Genomic DNA, 19,645 nt, shown 5'->3' with positions numbered 1-19,645 from the left:
TGCGGGAACTTGAGGGTCTGCTGAATCAAGTGATGAAGGCTTAGATCTGGATGTGTTGAGTTAGTATAGCGCTGGGGTGTTGATCTGTGAGTGCCTTGGGTGGGGCCTGGATGAGGCTGGTTGACCTATTTGGAAATGTCTTTTGTGTGAAATGTATCATTGGGCATGTGGAGGTATTATTGATATGAGAAAATGCTAAGTAACAGATTTACTATCTGAAAAGGGATTTACTATCGGGGAAAGGGAGGGAGGAAGAGACTGAACATAAACTGTGCACCTATGGATGAGGACAATGGGGGATGGGGAGGGGGTAGAGGGTGGGGTGGGAACCTGGTGGAGGGGGGAAGAAATGAGGAACCTTTGTAATAATATGAACAATAAAGATTGATTTAAAAAAATAAATAAAAATAAATGTAATATTCATAGAGTCTGAGTTTCAATAAATATTCAATAAATTATATTTCTATTCCTTCCTATCCAAAATGATATTCCAAATTGGGATAGTACATTTTATAGATCCCCCTTTCTATATTTTAAAAAAATGTTTTATAAAAACAATTTAAATATTTTTTTATTGATTTTAGAGAGAGAGGAAGGGAGAAGAAGAGAGACATGGGTGGGCTGTCTCCTCCCCAACCCCCACTGGGGATTGAGGCTGAAACTCCAGGCATGTCCGCTGACCCAGAGTCAACAGGTGACCTCTTGGTGCATGGAACCAATTGAGCCCCACCCACAGGGCAGTACACTTTTTATTGAGTCTGTAGCCTGTTAGGATTTTTGGTTCCAAGGTATCAACAAGTAGTGGACAGCCCTGGCATCACTTCTTTCTTCAGATAAGCACGGGTTGCCACTTGCCGGAGCCAGGAGGCTGCTATGACTTCCCCTTCATGCCCGGCCCCTTTAACTTCTCCAGCCCACTTACATACAGCTCATTGCCAAGTCTGAGTCCTTCAAGTTTGACTTTCTCATAAGGCATGGGGAGCAACAATGTTTCTTATTCAGCTTATTTGTCTTAGATTTAGATGTCAACGGTCAGCAACACATGGCTCAACCCTACGGCCTTCAGTAGGGCTCCTAACAGCCTGGGATTTCTTCGAGCACACGGAGTGCCAAGCAACTATGTTCCCCTGGCTGGAAAGGAGTAAACGAGGCACAAGAGATACCCAGAAACTTCATTGTCCTTGGAACCCAAGCTCAGTGGACTTTTGCAGTCTTCTGTTACTGACACATTTGGAGCAGCAAAAAACAAAACAAAAACCTGATACAATTGGGCCAAGAACCATGATCAACCAAGGTTTTTACAAAGAAGTGCCCTGGCCAGTGTGACTTAGTCAGTTGGAGTGTTGTCCAATACACCGAAAAGATTCAGGTTCAATTCCTGGTCAGGGCACATACCCAGGTTATGGGTTTGATCCCCTGTCGGCAACCAATCAATGTTTCTCTCTTGCATCAATTTTTCTGCCCACTCTCTGTCCTTCCTTCTTCTCTAAAGTCAATAAACATATCCTCGGGTGAGGATTAAATAAAGAGCAATCATAAAAAGGAGAGACAAATTTGCATAAGCAAGGTCAAAGGAAAAATTCAGTACAGAGAACAAATCAGATAAGTGTGAATGCCGAATAGTATCACACATTTTTAAAGGGACAAGAGTCACTATTTCTTCGATGGATGACATAAATGGCTTGGTTTTGGTGTGCCAACTTAACAGCATTTGGTGCCAGTCTGTCATCTGTGAGAATTCCTAGGTTTTATTTACAGAAATTGAGAAGGTGGTATCTTGCCTAATTTTTTTTTTTATTTGTTATTTGAGAGAATCAAGTATTAGGAACTTTTAGTTTTGAACATTCTAAAAGATGGGCATCTTGAAATTACCTAGGTAACTACACTCAAGGACAGTTCTGACATTGTTGGGCCTGAATTCTGGAAGCAGAGGTTGGGGGTTGGTCAGCGGGGAAACAATGGTCATTTGTGAAAGAGAGGGCACTGATAGCTCAGTGTCCTCAGAACAGGGGACAAAATCATGTTGACCAATAAGGTTTCAAACCTTTATTTAGAGAAATGAATTGTTAGAAAACAGAGTAGGTTTCTAGGAGATTACCCATCCACCAGACTTACACCAAAAACCTAACATAAAAGGAGGTATGAGAAGAGAACTGTAAAGGGCAACAGACTTCCTCCAATACCCGTGGCTTTTTGTAAGTATGAATATAATAAGGAAATGTACTAGTCTACTCTGAAATTGTTTTAAATTTTTAAAGAAAATCTTGTTGACCTCAAATGGATACATAATTCTGTGGGAGATTTATTAACCTTCTAAAATGCAACATTTCCCAAGACAACCGAGTACCAGTTTCGAGGAGAAAATAGTTTTATTTCTGCCTAGCAGATAATGTTTGTCGTACTAATTACAGGCACGTGTGCTTTATAGATGCAGCCCTGAACACATAGCATATAAGGTATTCTTTACCTTGACAAAAGGGCAGCATTTTAATACCACACGGTTAGCCTTCTTAGAAGAAGGAGGGAAAGGTTTCAGTCTCTGAATAGAAAATGTTTTAATAGGTTTGGCATTATTTAAAATATAAACACAAGAAAACTACTTGACCTGTAATAGACTTTTGCCTGCTTCATAAACCCTTTACTTTTCAAATCTTCCATATACAAATTTAAAATCCCTTAGGATAAGCAAGGGAAACTAATACTTGGAAAGTGTCAAAACTATGCCAGGCATTTTGCTAGGAATTTTGATACATTGTTCCATTTAATTTTCACCCTAACTCTAGGAGATCTGTGGCTAGGAGCTGTCCCGGAGAGCATGCGACTGTACTGCTTCTGGGTATATCAAAGATAAGGCACTGTTCCCATCACTGTCTGTTACCAAAATAATAGAATTAGGGCATGGAAATTCTTTTTTCTGAGAATAGGACTTTATTGCTGTTAAATCATTGGTACCTTCAGTAATTTTAAAACTAATATAGGATTGTAAATTTTATCCAATAAAGGAAACCAAACAGGAGTTTTTCTAGTCAAAATGCAAGTGCTTGCATATCATCCTTTGGTAAATCTTGATATATTTTGTGTATCATCTGGTGTATAACTTGAATGATGGGTATTATAAGTTAGAAACATTCATAATAAACCTTAACATATTAATATAATTGGGGAACATTAAACTGTTCCTATAAATTTTAGCTTACTTTATTTTTTTAAAATAAATATTTATTGATCAGATTATTACATATGTTCCTCTTTTTTCCCCCATAGCTCCCCTCTATCTGAATCCCTACCCCACCCCATGCCCTTACCCTCTGCCACTGTCTTCATCCATAGGTGTAAGATTTTTGTCCAATCTCTTTTCGTACCCCTCACACCCCTTTCCCCCCTGAGAATTGTCAGTCCACTCCCTTCCTAATGCCCCTGATTCTATTATATTCATCAGTTTATCCTGTTCATCGGATTTTTTATTTACTTGATTTTTAGATTCACTTGTTGGTAGGTATGCATTTACTGTCATTTTGTTGTTCATAATTTTTATCTTTATCTTTTTCTTCTTCTTCCTCTTCTTAAAGAAGACCCTTCAGCATTTCATATAATCCTGGTTTGGTGGTGCTGAACTCCTTTAGCTTTTTCTTGTCTGTGAAGCTCTTTATCTGACCTTCAATTCTGAATAATAGTTTTGCTGGGTAGAGTAATCTTCATTGTAGGTTCTTGCTGTTCCACGTTTCCAAGTCCCTGCGTCCCACACCTCAGCACAGTAAACAAGGATTCCTGCATGCAGCTCTGCAAGAAAGCCACCCTCACTTTCTGACCCAATGGCAGACAGTCCAGCTTCTCCTCGTACAGGTCTGGGTTCCCAAGAGTCTCACCAGAAACTGGATTTCAGAGTAATGGGGAGCTGTGTCTCCCTTTGGGTTGAAAGAAACAGCACACCCAGTCGCCAACTGCCAGACCGATTCCAATGCCTCCGAACCCCAGCTTTTCAGCGCTTATGCAAGTCTCAAAGCTCTTTTCTCTTTCCCTAGTTGTAGAACTTCTACTCAGCCAGCTTTCCCATAGTTCCGGGTGATAGACATTTTGTCTTTCTTTCTTTTTCTTTTCTTTTCCTTCTTATCTTTTTTTTTTTTTTTTTTTTTTTTTTTTTTTTTGACATTTTGTCTTTCAGTTGTAGTTTTAATGTGGTTGTGAGAAGCAGCACATGCCAGTGTATACCTTATGCCGCCTTCTTGGTTTCTCCTCGCTTACTTTAAAAATATATATATATATATATATGTTATTGATTTTTTACAGAGAGAAAAAGAGAGATAGAGAGCTAGAAACATCTATAAGAGAGAAACATCGACCAGCTGCCTCTTGCACACCCCCTACCGGGGATGTGCCCGCAGCCAATGTACATGCCCTTGACCGGAATCGAACCTGGGACCTTTCAGTCCACAGACCGACGCTCTACCACTGAGCCAAACCGGTTTCGGCCTGGCTTACTTATTTTTAAAATTACACTTCTCAGTGTTATATTTCCTCAAATGATAATATGCTATCAGAATCCAACAGCACAACTGTGAATCTATATGAATATTTCCTGGTCATTCTTTGTGTTAAATATATGGTTTTGACTTTGGAAAGATTGATGAAGATCTAATAAGTTTGTGAAAATTACCACCAAATCCCTGAAGTACTGTGCTCATTCTTCATCCCTTAGGTCATTTTTATATAAGTGTATAAACATATGGGTGAGTGCCCTAGCAACCACAGGCAAAGAGCATGTCAGCAGAAAGTCATCCAACAGCATTCCACAGCCATGACTCCTCCTGAGCATCAGGAGCTCGGAACTTCGCTCTTCCCTTTCAGAAATGTGGAAACAATTAGATGATTTCTAATGTAAATCAGAGTCAATGTATAAGGTGGGAAAGGGGATACACTACATACAAACTCTATGGCTTTCATGGGATTTGATTCCTCTATAGTTATAAGAGCAGAAATATTTCTGAATTTTCAAAATTGGAAAAGGTCATTACTAAGGAAAAGAAAGGTGGGACATTACTAATTGGTGAGCTGATCCCTAGAGTGAATTAATTCCCACTGACGTACTAAGATGACAATTTTAACATATTGTCCTTTGTGAGGTACTTACGTTTTCATTGAGACTGCTGGAAAGTTAGCATCCCTTCAAGATCCAAAGGAATACATCCCAAGGCTGGCTAACCTAGGGACTCTATGAAGTCTCCTCATTTCCTATTCACTTTATGTAATAAAGGAATAAGTTTCTACTTATGAGAAGGTAAATAAAGTGCTACTAATCTGCCAGCAAAAGGAACCTGGGTCCTTCTCCCAAACCTTCTTGGTCTGCACAGCAGCAGGCTTGAGTTTTGGCCTGGCCCCTTCAGTGATCAACAGCTGCCTGGAGTGAAGAGCATCTGTGGCCACTGCATAGTGCATGTATCCTATAGAACAGGCCCTCCAATGACATTGTTCTGATCAATGTTTTTTCATTGTCATGTTGATGAGAAGAAAAGAAAAAATTCCTGGCTGGGGCCATTGTTTGTGTGGAATTTGCATGTTTTCTCCTCCCCCACCATGTCTCTGTGATGCAGTTAGATGAACTTGTGTGTCTACAGTGTGAGTGTGGGTGTGAGTGTGCCTGGCAATGGAATGGTGTCCTGTCCAGGATGGGTCCCCTTTTTTTTTTTTTTTTTTTTTTTTTTTTTAAATCAATCTTTATTGTTCATATTATTACAAAGGTTCCTCATTTCTTCCCCCCTCCACCAGGTTCCCACCCCACCCTCTGCCCCCTCCCCATCCCCCATTGTCCTCATCCATAGGTGCACAGTTTATGTTCAGTCTCTTCCTCCCTCCCTTTCCCCGATAGTAAATCCCTTTTCAGATAGTAAATCTGTTACTTAGCATTTTCTCATATCAATAATACCTCCACATGCCCAATGATACACTTCACACAAAAGACATTTCCAAATAGGTCAACCAGCCTCATCCAGGCCCCACCCAAGGCATTCACAGATCAACACCCCAGCGCTATACTAACTCAACACATCCAGATCTAAGCCTTCATCACTTGATTCAGCAGACCCTCAAGTTCCCACAAAAGTTTCCAGCCATGTCTGAGAGGCAGCCGTGGGCAGGTACAGGCGAGGAGCGAGCTGTTTCAGGCCTGGCTGCTCCGGGCCTGGCCTCTGTTGCTCTGGTTCGTTCCACAACCAGCTGCTCTGGGTCTGGTCACTGCCGCTCCCGACCTAGTTGCTCTGGACTTGGCTGTTGCTGCTACAGGCCTGGCCGCACCCGACCCGGCTGCTCTGGGCCCGGTTGCTCCGGTCCCGGCCGCTCCGGGCCTGGCCGCTCCCAGCCTGTCAGCCGCTGCTCCCAGCCTGGACGCACCAGACCCGGCTGCTCCGGGCCTGGCCGCTCCCAGCCTGGCAGCCGCTTCTCCAGGCCTGGCCACTCCCAGCCTGGCAGCCACTGCTCAGGGCCTGGCCGCACCAGACCCGGCTGCTCCGGGCCTGGCCGCTCCCAGCCTGGCAGCCGCTGCTCCGGGCCTGGCCGCTCCCAGCCTGGCAGCCGCTGCTCCGGGCCTGGCCGCACCAGACCCGGCTGCTCCGGGCCTGGCCGCACCAGACCCGGCTGCTCCGGGCCTGGCCGCTCCCAGCCTGGCAGCCGCTGCTCCGGGCCTGGCCGCACCAGACCCGGCTGCTCCGGGCCTGGCTGCTCCCAGCCTGGCAGCCGCTTCTCCGGGCCTGGCCGCTCCCAGCCTGGCAGCCGCTGCTCCGGGCCTGGCCGCTCCCAGCCTGGCAGCCACTGCTCCTGGCCTGGCTGCACCAGACCCGGCTGCTCCGGGCCTGGCCGCTCCCAGCCTGGCAGCTGCTGCTCCGGGCCTGGCCGCACCAGACCTGGCTGCTCCGGGCCTGGCCGCTCAGGATGGGTCCCCTTTTGCAACCTGAGCTGTCTGGTTGTGCTCTGGCCAACCATCATCCTATACTGAAATAAACAGGTTGGAAAATCATTATCTTACTTGTTTGCATTAATCTTCTTAAATGTGCGATAGCTCACATTTATTTCCATCTTTAATATTAGAAGTGTTTTGGGTTTCTATTTAGAAGTTTGGTGCTTCGGTAGTCAGAAATATGCCCTATGAACTTACTTCTTATTTATATCAATTAGCCTATGGTAAAATTGGTTTTTCCTTATGCGTAGTTTTGCTTAAAGTTCCAGTTTCCAAGAACCGACCAATGATGTTAAGTGAGGACTTACTATGTAAGGATGAAACCGGTGATCTGGCTTTATTAAAACTATTCTCCAATCAGTTGACTTGACCACTATTTACAAAAGAATTTACTAAGAAGATATGATTTTTGGAATTTAAGAATATAACCTTCCACATCTTTCTCCTTAGTTATATTCTACAAATAATTTTCCCCTAGGTACTTATACTTCCAAAGATGGAGTCAGCATAAGATGGAAGATGTTTATTCCATGCTGAATTCAAGAGATGTTTTTTGTTTTAGAATGTATCATCACATGAAGTGGGGATATGCCACAGGAGATAAAATTATTAGATATATCTTTTAAAACAAGTTCCTTTTGACAATAACTGCTTAAGAGCATTCAATTTGAGGGTGCTTGGCTCAACTTAATAAATAACTGAACTCTCACTAAGTGTAAGGTACTTTGTTAGGGGCTTCAGAGGAACTGCAAAAAGGGCTCTCAGTGTGGAATCATGCCAGGCTGATTCACTGCAAAAGCAAGGGTGAGGATAAAATATGCAAACGTGTCTTTGGTACTGAGCACGCTCTGTAGCATCTTCCAGGTGCATGAAGTTCTTTTAAATGGCTTCATACGTTTGGTATCTTATAGCTGAGGAAGCAGTTTCTAGGCACTTCCACTACTTTGTTTCTCATCTGGCTCTCAAAACACCTAAAGTTTGGAGGGTCCCACTGAGTAAAGGAGGCAGCTGTCACCAGACACCACGCAGAATAAGCCGAGTGCCCAGGAGTGGTTCTCCTGTTGTCAGGAGACAGAATCCCCGGAGGCCATGTGGTCCCGGCCTTGGGGAGGCAGGTTAGCATGATCCCTATCTTACAAAAAAAAAAAAAAAAAAAAAAGTAATTCCTTTTTGTAAGCCATGCACCTGGCAGCTAATGAGCTTTTAATGATTGTTTTCCAAGTTAATGAAAACATGATTAAGTTAAGGTCATCTAACAGGTGGCAGAGATAAGGTATGTTCCAGATCTCCTTTCACCCCCATATTTCATGTGTTCCATGTTTATTATAAACTAGAGGCCCAGTGCATGGATCTGTGCACCAGTGGAGTCCCTTGGCCTGGCCTGCACCCTCTTGTGATCTAGGACCACTCAGGGGGTGTCGGTTAGCCAGTTTCGGCCCAATCCCTGAAGGCCCGATCCAGACAGGAGGGAGCCCGATCCTGTGCGTTAAGCACCTGTACTTCGGTGGACAGTGCACATCATAGCGACCAGTCAACTGGTCGTTCAGTTGCTTAGGCTTTTATGTATGTAGATGGGCAGATCAGTAGCAAATAAGTCAGCTCCATTCCTTGATTTGAAGGACTTCAAGGAAAGATTTAAATCAAAGACAAGACAAGCCCTCTGAGGAGCTTCCAGGAAATGTTCTCCTCCCTTTGATTGATTCGGATTGATTCAGATCAGACACTGTGTGTCTCACACTTGGACCTTACCTAAAAGATCAATATCATTGTTCTTTAATTTTATAAAAATTGAGATTTCTTTATTTCTCTCCTGCAAAGAAGGAGAAAGGATCAGAAAAGACATATCCCAGATGTCCCCTGACATCCCCAAAGATAGAGCTGCTTTTCAGAATTGAAATTCAGTATCTTTTCATTGCTGTCTTTTTCATCTTGATGTCATGCTGTAAACACTGCTGCCAGTCAGGAAAGGACAAGGGATGGGTCACAGTGCCCTGATCGGATGCCAGAGCCTCTCTCCAACTTTGTCTGACCCGTGGGCTGTTCGGCAGGGTCTCAAGGGAATCAGAACACAGCCCCTAAGTTTATTGTTACCTTTTCTTTCCTTACAAAGGTGTTTCTATGGGAATAATCATGCATTCTTGTTACATGAAATTTTGAAAAGCTCTCTCAAAATGCCATCCCTTCTATTTTTTTTAAATAAAATTTTATTGATTTTAGAGAGGAAGGGAGAGAGATAGAGAAAAATATCAATGGTGAGAATCATTGATTGGCTGCCTCCTACACTCCCCACACTGGGGATTGAGTCAGCAACCCAGGCATGTGCCCTGACCGGGAATCAAACCATGACCTCCTGGTTTATAGTCAATACTCAACCACTGAGCCATGCCTGTGGGCTATTTTTTTTTTTTTTTTTTTTTTTACAGAGAGAGATTGGATGGGATGAAAGAGAGAGAGAGAGAGAGAGAGAGAGAGAGAGAGAGAGAGAGAGAGAGAGAGAAATGTGAGAGACACACATCTATTATTGTTTACAGCCCGCAAACACCCCGACCGGGGCCAGGGATCAAGCCTGCAACCCAGGTACATGCCCTTGATTGGGAATCGAACCCAGGACCCTTCAGTTTGTGAGCCAATGCTCTAACCACTGAGGAAAACCCTTCTATTTTTAAACCTTTTCTTTGCAGTGTAATACGTATATGTACTCCATTGAAGAAGAGGGAATTTTGAATATTTGAAAAGACACAATTGCTATTTAATGCAAATTTGTGAGCTTTGCACATGATTTCACTACAGCTTTGTCTATATCAGTAGTCCCCTAGGTGTGGCCTCCAGACCAGCAGCATTGGCATACATCAGAGATGAAAATTCTCAGGTTCCTGAAGTAGAAATTCTGGAGTGGGGCCCAGCATCTGTGCTTAGAAAAGCCCTCCAGGGCATTTGGAAGCAAGCTGGTTTGAGAAATGTTATGCAATACGCTCAGCAGGCAGCTAAGTTGCCCAACTCTAGGGGGTCCAATTTAATGAATTGAAAACTAAAGATGTCAATTACATAATTTTCTCACTACATAACTTGTAGAAAGACATTATGTCCTTAAGCAAAGATCATCTCTGTAGCCAACAAATACATTTTAAATAAATATGCTACAGAAATCATTCACACACATCCCTCTCCTACTCCTCTGGGCTAAGACAGCAGGATAGAATGGTAAGAGGCAGCATGGCCAGCAGACACAGGGCTGGCCTTGGAAACAGCCCATGAGCATCGATCGTGCCTGTTCATTGCAAGGCCAGACCTGCACACAAACTCCAGGTGGGCTGTCTCAGTAGACTTTTCACAGCAAACTGTGAAAATCTATCAATGGGGATGGATCAACAGATACGTGTTTGTAGGGAATCTGCTGAATGGTTTCCTTAGAGGCAAACCTATGAACAGGGAAAGAACTCAGGCCCTCAGTGAATACCATTAAATTGCTTTAAATTAGCTTACATGGAAATGCTTATCCTATCTAATAAAGAGGGAAGATGCTAATTGACTGCCCCACCCTCAAAGATGGCAGTACCCACGGGCAATAAGTAGGGAATATGCTAATTCATTGCCCTCCCTCAAAGATGGCAGCACCCACAGCCAATAAGTAGGGAATATACTAATTGACTGCCCCACCCTCAAAGATGGCAGCAGCCACAGTCAATAAGGAGGGAATATGCTAATTGACTCTCCTGCTCTCAAAGATGGTGGCTCCCAGTCCCCTCAGACCCGCTGGGGCAGCAGGTGCTCCCAGATGCTCTGTGTGCCTGCCTCCAGAGTCCCCTAGTTCTCTCAGCCCCCCAGCCACCGAGGGCTGGCCAAGGCTCAGGTAATGAGGGCCAGCCAAGGTTTGCACTGCCGACACTGGCAGCAGCAGAGGTATGATGGGGCGTCGCCTTCCCCTGAGGGCTCTCAAACTGTGAGAAGGGGCAGGCTGGACTGAGGGATGCCCCTCCAGTGCATGAATTTTCATGTACCGGGCCTCTAGAGTGAAATAAAAGTGAAAAAAAATCACATTAAAATATATGTATAGATGGGTTCGTGTACATATTAAACATAAATCGAAAGTAAATTAGAAATGATGACAATTACTTAAAATTCAAAATTACAAGGGTCCTCTTTTCATCAATGTTGCCTATGCACCCACTTTAAAATAAGTGCTTACTTTCGCCGGCACCGGTTTGGCTCAGTGGATAGAGCGTCGGCCTGCGGACTGAAGGGTCCCGGGTTCGATTCCGGTCAAGGGCATGTACCTTGGTTGCTGGCACATCCCCAGTGGGGAGTGTGCAAGAGGCAGCTGGTCGATGATTCTCTCTCATCGATGTTTCTAACTCTCTATCCCTCTCTCTTCCTCTCTGTGAAAAATCAATAAAATATATTTAAAAAGTAAAATAAAATAAGTGCTTACTTTAAAACTTCTGACTGAGTCAGAGAGGGCTTGGCTCTCTGCAGCCCAGAGGACTGGGTTTCAGTCCTGACTCTGCCACAGGCCACCCACCAGGCCGAACCGAAGTTTCTAACCTTTCCAAGCTTCAGGCCCATCTTCAGCAAATTGAAATCCCATCTGTCCTTGATCTCACAAGACTATTTTGATTTACAATGAAGATAACTTATGCAGAGGCTTTAGAAACTGTAAAATGCAAAAAAAAAGAAAAAGGATTATTGTAATGGGCATTTGGCAATATTGGACTCAGGCAGTCATAGGTATGGAATGCCCTTTGTAGGTAGGGCCTAGCCATCGCTAGTGAGGAAATGGAACATCCACCAAACTACAGTCTCACACAGGTTGCAAACCCCTGTGTCCTGGGTAGCGCTACGACACTGACACCACTACGGGGGAGACAGCAGAAACAGAAGCACATGAACACAAACACTTGCATTTACTGAGCACTTAGTCAGATACCAGACAACTCTTTTCATAAGCCAGGTCATTTAATTATCACAGCAGCTCGAATAACAGTAGCACTCCCGTTTTACACCTGAGTCACGCTTACTAGTGGCACAATAAGTAGGAAGCTGTAATTCGAGCGGGTCTATATGGTTCCTCGCAGCCCAGTTTGATTCCTTGAATTTAGCGCTAGGTGCCCACACACCGCATCTTCCGTCTGATAAAACAGAGCTGTAGCACTCGGCATCTGTTATGGTGGCGTTGAGGACCTTTCTTGCTCTTTTCCCACTTGCTCACTGAAATCTGGCCTGGAGTCCCTCAGTTACCTTCCGCTCCCCTTTTCAGAAACAGCAGGTGACTGGCTCAAAAAAACAACAACAAAAAAAAAAAACTGCATTCCTTTTCCTAAAAATCCTTACCTGAGAACATGTTAAATAACTTTTTAAAAAATATTTTTTATTGATTTTTGGAGGAGAGAGAGGGAGAGGGAGACAGAAAAACCATTGACTGGCTGCTGCCTGTGCACACTTCCCACTCAGGATCAAGCTGGCAACTAGGGCATGTGCCCTGACCAGAAATTGAACCAGCAACCCTACTGAGCATCTTTTCAAGTATTTGTTGGCCACTTGTATATCTTCTTTGGAGAAATGTCTATTTAAGTCCTTTGCGCATTAAATATGTAAAATAATTTTTACTGTCATCCAAGGGAACTGGTTTCTTATAGTTCATTAATATGTAAAAATATTTTCATCTCATCACAGGCTAGTATCCCTTATCAGCCTACATTGATTTGAAAGATGTTGAGGGAAAATATAAAGAAACTATAGATGTGTCATGCATATCCATACCATATTTATTTGTGATGTACATTTGAGCAGTGCACTGAATATATATCATGGCCAAATGCCAAGTTACCAAATCTTAAAAACAATGTTTAGCCAAACCTGGGAGAGCCCCAAATTCACTCAAAGTTGAAGCAGAAGTTGAATCAAGCAATAAAAAAATAAATGGCATGTTGTAAAAAAAAGAAAAAAAAATTAATTTTACCCTTAAATTTTCTAGTAATCAATATTTTAAAGTTTGACATTATAGTATAGGAACAAAATTTGTCAATGTTGTCATCTGTGAAATCACTTTTGTAGTCACTCTACTGCACATTCATGAGACTAAACTGTTACCAGCACATTGACCAATGGCACTAATGTTTTGTGTATAAATGAATATAATTCAGGAAAATCGTTTTTATTTATTTTTATTTTTTTTTATTTTTTTTTTTTATTTTTATTTTTTTTAAATTTTATATTTTATTGATTTTTCACAGAGAGGAAGAGAGAGGGATAGAGAGTTAGAAACATCGATGAGAGAGAATCATCGATCAGCTGCCTCTTGCACACACCCCACTGGGGATGTGCCCGCAACCAAGGTACATGCCCTTGACCGGAATCGAACCTGGGACCTTTCAGTCCGCAGGCCAAGGCTCTATCGACTGAGCCAAACCGGTCCCAGCATGGAAAATCGTTTTTAATACCCTATTTCCTCAAAGAAATTATGCACTTAGAAAAATCTCAGAACCTAGGTGTGTTCAATTACAAGAAAAAATGGTAGGCAAGTCATAGCAAATATTTTGACAAGTTTTTTATTTTGTGGAGGCTAAAAAAACACTTTCCCTCCAAATATCTGCATTATTCTGGCTGAGCTAATAATCAAATTAACAGAGGCACATTAACAGTAGAAAATATTCACAGATGTACATGCGGGGGAGGGGGTGCCATAAGATAGGAGATCCCAGAATGCACTGGGCAGTTTCAGTTTATGCATCATTGTGGACAAAGGAGTGAGGGGATGGGGCCTGAGATTTAAAAAAATAAATAAATAAAAAAAATAGGCAATTTATAGGTAGTTGAGGAAGCGCTGAACACACAAGGCAGACAAATTCTTGCTAAGCAACCCAGAAACAATGGTACACGGGGTAATCTAGTTAACAGGCCCCTACATGGAGCCTTTCAATCTACCCTACTTAATTCATATTAGTCTAAGATGAATGTGCTAAGATTTCCTTCCTGAAGCAGGTCTTCCCATCCGAATCTCTTAGACAGGAAATGGGGTGAGTCAAACATTCTTTCCGTTTCTTTTGTTTCTTCATAAATAGCTTTAAATCAATATTCCAAAAGGCAGTTTTAGAGTACAAAACTTTGGTCCTCCTCAGTGTTTTAAAAAAATATATATCTCTATTGATTTCAGAAAGAAAGAGAGAGGGAAAGAGAGAAACATCAATGCTGAGAGAGAATCGTTGATCAGCTACTCCCTGCATGCCTCCTACTGGGAATTGAGCCCATAACCCAGGCATGTGCTCTGCCTGGGAATTGAACAGTGACCTCCTGGTTCATAGGTTGATGCTCAACTATTGAGCCACACCAGCTAGTTAGTCTTCTTCAGTTTTAATGTTGAGTTTTTATGGGTTCAAATCTATAAGAAACTAGTGACCCAGTGCACAAAATTCATGAACAGTAAAAGGGAATTAATTAGAGGAAATAATTTAATATTGCTGTTTGCCCTTTCTCTATAATAGAAGTGTCAGAGATGAAAGAAACTTAGTAAAGTGTATATGAAAACCTTTCTCCTTTCAGAGTCTGGGGCTCACCACGGGACCCAGAGTCAAGTCCCCGCCCACCCACATGCACCTCAAAATCTTATGAGACCCAGACCTGGCCGCCTTCCCCTCCCCCCCCACCCCCCCCACCCCCCACTTTGGGCTGGGAAGGGGGCATAGTCTCAGGTCTCCTGGCTTAGTGCCAGGATGAGGGGTGTGGCCTGAGGTCCCCCAGCCCAGACTGGGGTGGAGGGGCATGCCTTGTGGTCCTATGTCAAGCCCTGCCAGGTGGGAGACACAGCCTGAGATCCCCTGTCAAGCCCCACTGGGAGGGAGCATGGCCTGAGTTCTCCTGACTCAGCACTGGGGATGCACATTGAGGTCCCCCGTCAAGCCCCGCTGGGTGGGGGGCACAGCCTGAGGTTCCCTGTCAAGCCCAGCCAGGCGGGGGGGGGGGGGGGGGGGGGGGGCTCAGCCTCAGGTCTCCTAGCCCAGCACCAGGCCAGAAAGCACACCTTGAGATCCCCTATCAAGCCACACAGGGGCTGGGGAGGGTGTGGCTTCAGGTGCCTGCTGATTGCTCCTTAAGGCTGCTTATGGGAATTTGGCCTCAGCTGTGGGTGCAGCCATCTTTGAGAAGGAGTGATGGTCAATTAGTATATTCCCTCTTTATTAGATAGGATTGTTTTCCTGTAAATGTTCTCTTGTCATCTATTTTTTAACTTTATTAGAAGAAACAAAATATAATTGAGTACCTACTTTTTCCTCTAACATTCCTCTTTTTCCAACTGTTTTTATACTTTAGTCACTAAAGTATAGTGTATCTATTTGGATTAAAGATAGTTCATTATTAATTTATTGTATTTTTTTAACATTTAAAAATATATTTGTATTAATTTCAGAGATGAAGGGAGAGGGAGAGAGAAATAGAATCATCAATGATGAAAGAGAATAATTTTTTAAAAATATTTTTTTATTGATTTCAGAGAGGAAGAGAGGGAGAGGGAGACAGGAACATCAATGATGAGAGAGAATCATTGATTGGCTACCTTCTGCATGCCCCCTCCTGGGGATTGAGCAGGCAACCTGGGCATGTGCCCTTGACTGGAATCAAATCTGGGACCCTTCAGTCCGCAGATCGACACTATCCACTGAGCTAAATTAGCTAGGGCTTGGAATGTCATCTTGACATGAGCTTTAAAAGGGACTAAAAAAAAACACATAGGAAGGAAAGATAAGACAAATTTCACACAAATACTTCCCTTTATAAAATATACCAAAAATGTATACAGGAGGGTTCAAGTAAGAGATTGGCAATACATTAAAAATAAATTTAAAAAACTCTATGTGTTCTTTTTACTTGGGAATGACACTCTGTGAGAGACATCCATCAACCTGTATCAAAAAATGAATAGAAAAACAAGGTGAATAAAATGTTTTCTTTTTAAAAAAAAAATGTTTTTATTGATTTCAGAGAGAGGAAGGGAGGAGATAGAAACATAGAAACATCAATGATGAGAATCATCAATGGCTGCCTCTTGCATGCCCCCTACTGGGGTTCAAGCCCACAACTTAGACATGTGCCCTGAATTGAACCATGACCTCCTGGTTCTTGGGTTGACGCTCAACCCAGCCACACCAGCTAGGCTGAAAGGTTAAAATTTTGTTTAAAAAGTATTTTTATTGAATTTCTTCATTTTCAGATTGATTCATTTTTATTACTCAAAACAATAACTGATAATCTGCCTTTATGTACTTTCAGGTTCAGGAATGGTCATTCTGAAGAAAAAAGTAAATGGATCCATTATCAATATAAACATTAATAAATGGAGTAGCATCAAGCAATGCCAGGTAGGATTTGTTTATCATCAATATTTCCCCCATGATATTTATTATGTTTGTGTTTGAAGAACCAAATTAGTTAATTTTTACGTTTCCTTGGCTACTAATGAAAGTTTTCACTATCATTTGGAAGAGGACTTATTCTGAAAAATTCAGGCCTTAATAGACACAGATTTGGAAAATACTTTTAAAAAAGTTTTCTTGCGACATTATTTCCAGGAACAGAGCAGGTTAAGAATTCAGACATTGTATTGTGTTCTGACCACTACACCCAGCTTCTGATATCCATGGGCTAGACTGTAGGTGAAATTGGAGTAAGGGTACATAGATTAATGATTGCTATTGTTTAAATATAATTTTCATAAGGAGGAAGGAGTACATTTCATAGGATACTGGTTTAAAAACCATTGATCTTATTTTGAGGAAGGGGTAGAGAAGGAGAGAAAATTAAATGTAAAAAATAAGTATTTGTGCTTAACCACTGAAACATCTAAAACCATTTGACTAAAGGAACCTAGTGAGGCATATAATGGAGGTAAGATGATACCCAAATGCATAGCTTTTGAACAATACAGGCAAAGTTATACAGGCTCTCCTCCTTTGCCACCATCCAGAAAATACTGAGATAAAATTCATTGAGGTCTAGTTACCACAGTCATTATGTACCCCAGACTAGCATTTGGTACACAACCTTTACTTATCATGATCACTGAAAATTATACTGAGTAGATCATCCAGATAGTTTTGTCTTTGGATGTCCAGTACCTGAAGAATAGTTGGCACTTGGTAAATTCTGTGTTGTTTAAAGATCACCATTTAGACTCTAAATTTTAGAGTAAAGGGCTAAATTCTATTTCCCCCTCCTTCCACCCAGAATTGCTAAAGTGGTAGGTGTCAATAAGCAAAACTGTCACAGATTGAATCAATTGGAACGCGTTTCTGTGGATAGTTTGTGAATTTCTAACTTGTCATTTTGAGAGTTGGTGTCAGCAGAATTCATATAATGGCATTTTTCAAGGAAAGGGAAGAAATAGATGACAGTTTTTAGCCTTTAGTTTTAATCCTACATAATTAAGGCTAATATGCTAAGTGTCTGGTTGTCTGTTCAACCAATCAAAGTGTAATATGCTAATGTCGTGGTTGGCTAACCGTGGCTCTCGAGCCACATACTGCTCTTTGGTCCCTTGAGAGTGGCTCTTCCACAAAATACCATGGCCTGGGCCCAGTCTATTTCGAAGAAGTGGTGTTAGAAGAAGTTTAAGTTTAAAAAATTTGGCTCTCAAAAGAAATTTCAATCCTCGTACTGTTGATATTTGGCTCTGTTGACTAATGAGTTTGCCGACCACTGTGCTAATGGTATGCTAAGGCTGCTCAACCGCTTGCTATGATGTACACTGACCACCTGGGATCAGAACCTCCAACCGGTAGGTTAGCTTGCTGTTGGGATCCAGCCGATTGGGACTGAGCAAGATGGGCCGGACATGCCTTGGAGCTCTCCCACGGTCCTTCCCCAGCTGGCCAACCTCTTGCATCCCTCCCTGGCCCTGACCATGCAAGAGTGAGGTCCCTTGGTCTTGGCCTTGCGCCCTCTTGCTATCTGGGACCCCCTCAGGGGATGTTGGAGAGCTTGTTTCCTCCTGATTCCCACAGGCAAGGCGAAGGCACCCCACCGATACACGAATTCGTGCACTGGGCTTCTAGTTATTCTGTATTTGACAAAATTAGACATATACCTGGAATTATGGATTGTATTCCAATCTTTATTACTCTTAGAACTTTATTACTCTTATACAATGTGTTCCATATCTGAGAGGGAAGTTTTGGGAATAGCTATACAGAATCCATTTTATTACACAGAATTGTGAACTTCGGGAGATCTGATTCCTTAGGCAGATCCGTCATTGGTCAAAGCCACACTGCAGAAAAGGAACAAGCTGATGAACTACTTAGAATCACCCTCTCCTGCTCAAGAGACCAGAACCCCCAAAGTGGTATTCATTAAACAAGTCCTTGTTTTGTCCTGCACGTCAAGAGATTACCATATTGGAGGCCTAGAGCAGAACTGGAGGTAGAAATAGGAGAGTGTGAAAATGGAATCAGAAAGCCTAGGTTTTAGCTCTCACTCTGTACTCGGGAGGAGCTTGAGCTCATCAATCACACCCATGTGAAAAGGGGGGACATGATAAAATGTGTGAGATACAGCATTCAGGTGAGCACCTACTACTTTTAAGGGGGGAAAAAACAAACAAACCACAATCCTAGGCACCGCTCACCGAGCACCTCCTAACCTAAATCCAGTGCCGTGCTAGGTTCCCTGCCTTCTTCTTTCACCCCGATCATCCCCAGAGGCAGCGATCCTCCTTCCTCTCACCAATGGGCCACCCGCCTGCTGAGTAACGGGGGGATAAAGACCGGGACCCAGGCCCGCTCGCTGGAGGGCTTCCGCTTTGTCGGTTCCCCATCAGCCGGGCCCGGGTCATCATCACCTGCGTCCGCGGCTGAGCCCGCACCTGCGTATGAGCCTGCGGCGCGCGGGGCGGGCGGGGCGGCCGGCCGAGGCTGCCGCGGGCCCCCCGGGGCCGGGCGCCCGGGCCGCGGGCTTTGTTCGCCGCCGCTCCCCACCGGCCCGGGCGCGCGGGGGGCGGCGCTTCCTCCGCCCGGAGGGTGGGACCCTCGGCCTCCGCCAGGCCTCGGACCGCCGCCGACGTACGTGCAGCCCGGGCAGGGGGCGCGGGGCCGCGAACGCCCGGCCGCCCGCGGAGAAGGGCCGCTGCCGACGAGGCAGTGACCCAATAAAGCGGGTCGGCCGCGGGGGGCGGGGGTGGGGGAGCTCCTGCCCGGCTCCGGCTCCGGCCCGCCAGCCGCAGGCTCCCGGGGCCGGCGGCAGCCGAGGCAGCTCCGGCCGCCGCTCGGCGTGAGGGCGCCTCCGGCCCAGGGTGTGAGCGCGCGCCGCCGCCGCCGCCGCCGGGCCGGGCCGGGAGCGAGGGAGGCGGGAGGAGGGAGCGCCGGCCGCCCGGAGCGAGCGGACGGGCGAGGCGGGGCTCCGAGGCCCAGGCCCCGCGGCGCCCGCCCACCCCCGGCGTCCGTCCGGGAGCCGCTCCGCCCGCGGCCCGGGCCCGGGCCCTCGGCCCGCCCCGCGCGCGCGCCCCCGCCGCCGGCCCGGCCCTCCTCCTCGCCGCCCCTCCCGCGCGCGTCCACCGGCTCCCCGGCTCGCGCCGCTCCATGTAGCCCCGGATCCCCGGGAGACCGAGGAGGAGGAGGAGGAGGAGGAGGAGGAGGAGGAGGAGGGGGCGACCACAAGATGGCGGGTACGTGGCCCCCAGGTCTCCGGGCGGCGCGGCGGCGGCGCCTCCCCGCG

The 19,645-nt window shown here is 44.6% G+C and overlaps 1 protein-coding gene across 7 annotated transcripts in view; it reads left to right on the top strand.

The window, feature by feature from the left end:
- Positions 1 to 18,788: 18,788 nt before the first annotated feature.
- Positions 18,789 to 19,645, top strand: part of PPP4R1 (protein phosphatase 4 regulatory subunit 1) — a 55,815-nt gene continuing 54,958 nt past the window's right edge. For 5 of the 7 annotated variants that reach the window (XM_084887755.1, XM_084887756.1, XM_084887754.1 and 2 more), the window contains exon 1: positions 18,789 to 18,993. In XM_084887755.1, the coding sequence (XP_084743881.1) occupies positions 18,804 to 18,993 (190 nt within the window). In that variant the 5' untranslated portion in view covers positions 18,789 to 18,803. Of the gene's footprint in view, positions 18,994 to 19,393; positions 19,596 to 19,645 lie in introns of those variants that run through there. The other 2 variants (XM_084887757.1, XM_084887758.1) reach the window with 2 other exon arrangements.

The sequence above is a fragment of the Pipistrellus hanaki genome (genome assembly GCF_964339955.1).
Source record: "Pipistrellus hanaki genome assembly, chromosome: 6".
Taxonomy (NCBI): Eukaryota; Metazoa; Chordata; class Mammalia; order Chiroptera; family Vespertilionidae; genus Pipistrellus; species Pipistrellus hanaki.
Note: the sequence above shows the minus strand (reverse complement) of the source record. Positions and strands in the feature narration are given on the sequence as shown.